Consider the following 5,926-nt stretch of genomic DNA (forward strand, 5'->3'; position numbering starts at 1 on the left):
CCAGCCCATCTCCAGGGTGCAGGGAAACTTCCGCGTGCTTGTTAAAAAGGATAAATCTGCGGGCGAGAACGTGTTCGGACATGCCGAAAATAAATGACCTCTTAAATTACCTGAGCGCCACGAGTCTAGGCTAAAGTAAGTGTTTTTTTATTCGTGCCTAGCAGCCTTCGTCTCAACTTCCTTCAAACCTTTAAGCTACAGCTGCCTTTTCCCTAACCAATGCCCTTGTCCCATGTCAACTGCGGGGCATGCCAGACCTTCCGTGAAGAACCACGGAGGATGGGTCCGGGCCGGATAGAGATCCTCATAGATTAAATGAAGTTTATCCCGAATAGCCGTGATATATTGGGCAGAGAAGGTTGGTATATGAGTAGCCCTATGTCAATCATCCGGGCTGCCCCCCTTCAGCATCAGTGTCAGGACTCGAAGAGCACTAGTATCTAGAGAAAATGATCAAGCTTCATTCCTTTACTGCAGCACTTGCCGCAGGTCTCCTCACGACTATGTTCAACTCTCCTTGCCACGCATCCTAAAAATACCAGCTAATGTCTTTCTTGAATATGCAGTGTCTCCGCCGCTGGGCTGCATGAGGCTGCACTTGCCTCGGGACTCCAGTATTTCGGCTCAGCAACAGATAATGGAGAGTTGACGGATATTCCATACCTGACCCAACTCAACAATACCGCCGACTTTGGTCAAATTACACCCGGAAATACGCAGAAGGTACGTAGGCGTGACTCACGATGTTACCCACACCCAATATGTGAGATCTTCCTGTTGACTCTGGGTGATAGTGGGATAGCACCGAGCCATCGCAGGGCACCTTCAGCTTCACCAAGGGAGATGTCATTGCCGATCTGGCCGACGCCAATGGCCAGTATTTGCGGTGCCATACTCTAGTCTGGCATAACCAGCTTCCTAGCTGGGGTAAGATTCTTCCACCGGTATCCAAAACACAAAATAAAAAAAAAAAAAAAAAAAAAAAAAAAAAAAAAAAAAAAAAAAGTGACTAACTCGCGAGCAGTGACCAGTGGAAGCTGGACTAATGCCACTCTGACCGCCGCATTACAAAACCACATCACAAATGTGGTGACCCATTACAAGGGGCGCTGTCTACACTGGGACGTGGTCAACGAGGGTAAGTCAAGCTCTTGCTAAGTCCAACTCATCCCGGTGCTCCTTGAAGGTCTGATTCTCGTCTCTTTGATTTAAGCCCTGAACGAAGATGGCACCTATCGGACCAGCATCTTCTACACTACCATCGGCGAAGCCTATATCCCCATTGCATTCGCCGCCGCCGCAGCTGCCGATCCCGACGTGAAGCTCTTCTACAACGATTACAACCTCGAATACGGGGGCGCCAAGGCGGCTGGTGCCCGAGCCATTGTGGAACTAGTTCAGAATGCCGGCGTAAAGATTGATGGTGTGGGCTTCCAGGCTCACTTTAGCGTGGGCACCGTGCCGAGCAGGAGCTCCCTGGCCAGCGTGCTGCAGTCCTTCACCGCACTAGGCGTAGAAGTCGCGTACACGGAGGCCGACGTCCGTATTCAACTGCCGACCTCTGCAACGACTCTGGCACAACAATCGACCGACTTTCAGAACCTGGCGGGATCATGTGTGGACACGACCGGGTGCGTGGGCTTCACGATCTGGGATTGGACGGATAAATACAGCTGGGTGCCGAGTACGTTTTCTGGATATGGGGCTGCGCTGCCGTGGGATGAGAACTTCGTTAAGAAGCCTGCCTATGATGGGTTGCTGGTCGGATTAGGGGGCACCGTTACCACTACCACTACTACCACAACGGCTACGGCTACAACCACCACAACAAGCGCCACGACCACAAGCACGGGAACTGCCTCGCGTTGGGGTCAGTGTGGGGGGAATGGCTGGGCTGGACCGACTGTATGTGCGAGTCCGTGGACTTGCACCTATGTCAACGATTGGTATTCGCAGTGCTTGTAGACAGTAGCTGCCGGATTGCCTACGAAGGCCTGGGTGGATTCGACATTGGGTGCGGAAAGTGGAGAGAGGTAGTGTGAAAGTGACCATATTAGCGAATCCAGAAGGGGCGAGGGATTGCTTTCTGAAAATGGCACTGGGGGATATTGGTAATTGCAAGTAGGATGGGCAAATGTGACTGAAAAGCCATCGCAGCTACTGCCTTTTTTTGGTTACAAACTGGCTTTCTAGTTTACCTCCATCCATTTTTGTAGTTAATTATTCTTGTTCACTTGTATAAAGACTCCGTGGGCAATATCATCATTTTCATAATGGGGTACCGATAAACCACTATAAAACCTCATCGACCATCGACGCCACAATGTCACATCACCGCCAAGTGTCACTCACAGTAGCTATTGACACTCCACAGCCCAAAGGCACAGTATACGTGCGGTTAGGGTCACTCTCCCACACGATCGAGCCATCCGTCTCCTTGCGGATGTACTTGTACTCAAACGTCGTTCCGGCAGGGAGATCGACGCTCACGTACCAGAGGTTGTTGGCGGAAGTGTACTTGGAGGCGCTGAGGGCAACGGCACTGCCGGTGTCCCAGTTGCCCAGCTGGGAGATGGAGCCGACTATGTATACGTCTTCGCCGTAGTTGGTTGTGGCGATCTCATTGAAGGTCACGGCGACGGAGCTAGGGGTTGTGCAAACGGCTGTGGTGGTGGTGCTGCTGCTGCTGCTGCTGGCCGTCGTCGAGGTAGCTGTGATGGTCGTGGTCGCGCTCACCGACCCGCTGGTTAGAGTGCCAGGCCAGGAGGTGGCGGTTGGGGTGCTGTAGGTGCCAGTTGCAGAACCTGTGGAGCAAGATGACGGGACGGTGTTTGCAGAGGCGGCGCCCCAGGAGGGAGGGACGACGCCGTTACGACGCATGTTGGCTGTCAGGAGGGCAGCGTAAGACCAGGTCAGATCGCGCGCAGATAGGCAGATGCCGGAGGCCTTGTCGAATTGCTCAGAGAGTGAGCCGTTGGTCATGGCGTGGGCCTCGGCGATGCTCATGTAGCCGTCGGCGTACGTCTTGACGGCGTCGATGATGGCCGTGAAGGCGGAGCTTCCGGAGGCGTACGTGTCCACGGCGGCCGAGCTGTAGATGTCCTGAAAAAAAGCGAGGGAGGCGCTCGTGATGGATATAGACCCGGCCTTCTTCCACTGGTAAATGGCATCGTAGAGCTGCTCGGCTGCGGCAAGGGTGGTGAGGAACCAGGGGTTACCGTTGTAGTATGAATCCTCGGGATAGCGACCAGCCGCGACCGCCAAGCCTTGCGCAATGCCCGCGTTGAGCGAGTAGACAGAGCGGAATGAGTCAGTGTAGACCTTGTGGTTGGCAAGGGCGCGATGGGAGCAGGGTTGGAAAGTAATATCATCGCAGGCAGCGTCGGGGTCGAAGGTATGGATGCTGGCCAGGATGGTGTTTGCGTCCTTCCCGGAGCGGCCACCACCGGTGTTTGCATTGACATACGAGCCTGTCCAGAAGCTCTGCATGTAGCAGAGGATTTGAGGGGCTTGTGAATCACACCATGTGCAGGAGGCTCCCACTCTGCCGGCGAAGGTGCTCCCCTCAACGAGGGCACGGTGCTGCACGGCGACGGTGAAGAAGGACATAGAGTTCACCTCTTCCCATAGATCTAATTAAATGGGAGGAATGTTAGCAGAATTAGTAGATGGAGAGATAATACTGGAGTCCTCGACATACCATAGCCGCTCTGGCTCCAGTACTGGGCGACATAGGACAAGTCGTTGCGCACAATAGGCCAGATGTTGTTAACAGCATAGCTGGAGTAGCCGTTATCCTGTGGATGTCAGCCAGCATTTTCTACGCCGACAATGCGGAACATACAAGCAGCCAGTTACCGAAGTCGATGAGGGTAGTGGCGCGCAAAGCCGGACCATCGCGCTGAGGGCGACCCCAGGAGCCGGTAAATGCAGTCATATCGACATTGAACTTGGGCTCCGCAAGACCTCCGCTCGCCAGGCCACCAGACGGGTTAGAGACGGTCTGCAAGTATGCCTGGGAGTTCACATATTCTTCGAGAACGGTCTGCAAACCCAGGTTGCCGTTGCGGAAGAGATCGACCAGGACTTTCATAGTGAGAGCAGCATCTCTCGTCCAGGTATAGTAGTCTGCTCATGTCAATAACCATTACGCAGTCGACCAGATCAGATAGCCGCTCACAGTCTGGGTCTTCGGTACTGAGGCTGGCAATGACCACGCCAGCCTCAGCGCTCTTCGCATAGGCGCCGCTGGCACCGATGTTGGCGAGAATGCCATCCAGAGCAAAGCTAGTCTCGGTGGATAACCAGATGTCCAAGCTAAGAGTAGCACGGGGGGTCAATGGAGGAGCCGCAGCGACCGGGTTGCTGAGTGCTAGCACAGCAAGCGCGTAGCAAAGACGAAGCATAACTAGGCGAACAGATGGGATTTAGGAGAGAAAAGACAATTTGGATCAGGGCGGAGGTTATGTTAGACTTATCATCCCCAAGCCTATCAGTACGGGTAACTCTGGGTCTGATGCCCGCTATTATATGTTGTAGACATTGCATGACTGGTAGGCTGGGTATATTGGGTGTGTTCAGCGAATGGACTCCTGTCATCCTTGCTTGAGGTATTCCCTTAGGTTTTGGGATCTAATTGGGCCAGAAAATGAGTTCGTGGATCATTCACAACTTCCGGATAGGGAAATTTCCCGAGCGTATTAAAGGACAAAGGCAAGTAGATGGTCTGTAATTATTAGCAATTTCCCCACGGGGTCTTCGCCGGAGATTTGGGTTGTAAGCTGCGTCTCTGACCGGTCGTTATGTCCGAGGCCACTAGTTGGTAACACTTTTGATGCCAATCATCATCTTCTTCAAGCCCTCCTCTCGGCCCGACTTCGTCCAGCTGAGCATTGATTAGCTGCGGTGTGCATATAGAGCAGCTGCTCTAGCGCCGGACGCGTTGCCAATTCAGATAAGCCTCAAGTCCGTCGTCTCAGGTTCCCCGCAGTATTGCCGCTCCCTGCTAGCCTCAGTTTTATAGCGTCGGCTAGTCTAGTCCAATATCACTCCCAAGTCACGAATTCTTCTATAGTTATCCTCCACCGCAGAAATTAGGGTAAGCCGCTAAATATGGGCAAGGGCGGAATCTGCTTGGTCTTAGGCATAGACCCTGCAGTTGTATAGCGTATGGCCTATATTTAGGCGTACCTGAACTCAGTTGCGCTGTGCCGCATTTGGTCAAGATCAAAAAGTAGGGTAGGACTCTCAACTATCACACCTAGATCTCAGTCGAGCGGCACTGCGGGCTTTCGGGAACCCACTTCAAGGACTTCATTATAAAAAAGACTCCAATCTTCTTCTCCAAGAAATGCCCGAAGCAGGGTCCAAGAATTCAAGTACCCGAGATAGTCGACATATCCGGGTAATGTTGCCCGGAGACACCAGAAATACGTCTGAAGATATTACTAGGGCGAGACATGGCTTCGGAGCATTACTTCAAGCCTTGTCCAGCAGGAGGCAATAATTTGGTGGAGTCCTGCCTCCGTCACCTGTCTAGCAAGTTTAGTCGATATATTCTCAAGATGGACAATAGGAGACTTCACAGCGGTGTTGCAAAATAGAGTTCTCTGTTGTAGCCGAGCTCAGGCTATATATATATATATATGCCCCGCCGCTTTTTGAAGCAGGTTGCGCAAACCTCAACCAGCTCAGAAAATAAAATATTTTATATCAATACCTATCAAATGAACATAAGGACACACGGGAAGAACAAGTTATGTTTCTCTGGGAGACAAAGCTGGTAACCTATGGCGCAAGGCACCAGCCTCAACAGACAGAAAACTTAGTTATGGGGTTAGCTCTGGAAGAAATGCAGCATCAAGATTATATAAGCCCACAGAATCTTGATGAGATGTCACAATCCAGGTCCATCGATGAACATCTA

At 52.2% G+C, this 5,926-nt stretch overlaps 2 protein-coding genes across 2 annotated transcripts; one reads left to right on the forward strand and one right to left on the reverse strand.

Annotated features, from left to right (window-relative positions):
• Nucleotides 1-449: 449 nt before the first annotated feature.
• BDV17DRAFT_297578 (putative endo-1,4-beta-xylanase) lies at nucleotides 450-2,170 on the forward strand (the record flags this gene model as incomplete). The annotated part of the gene is made up of 5 exons (XM_073763519.1): nucleotides 450-505; nucleotides 567-723; nucleotides 795-927; nucleotides 1,025-1,138; nucleotides 1,214-2,170. The coding sequence occupies 5 exons, from the start codon at nucleotides 450-452 to the stop codon at nucleotides 1,963-1,965; spliced, it is 1,212 nt and encodes a 403-aa protein (XP_073609805.1). The 3' UTR covers nucleotides 1,966-2,170.
• Nucleotides 2,171-2,331: 161 nt separating this feature from the next.
• BDV17DRAFT_296800 (putative glucan 1,4-alpha-glucosidase) lies at nucleotides 2,332-4,406 on the reverse strand (the record flags this gene model as incomplete). The annotated part of the gene is made up of 4 exons (XM_073763378.1): nucleotides 2,332-3,632; nucleotides 3,701-3,797; nucleotides 3,845-4,128; nucleotides 4,181-4,406. The coding sequence occupies 4 exons, from the start codon at nucleotides 4,404-4,406 to the stop codon at nucleotides 2,332-2,334; spliced, it is 1,908 nt and encodes a 635-aa protein (XP_073609806.1).
• Between the last annotated feature and the right edge of the window lie 1,520 nt (nucleotides 4,407-5,926).

Source organism: Aspergillus undulatus (genome assembly GCF_047715775.1).
Source record: "Aspergillus undulatus strain CBS 261.88 unplaced genomic scaffold BDV17scaffold_131, whole genome shotgun sequence".
Classification (NCBI taxonomy): Eukaryota; Fungi; Ascomycota; class Eurotiomycetes; order Eurotiales; family Aspergillaceae; genus Aspergillus; species Aspergillus undulatus.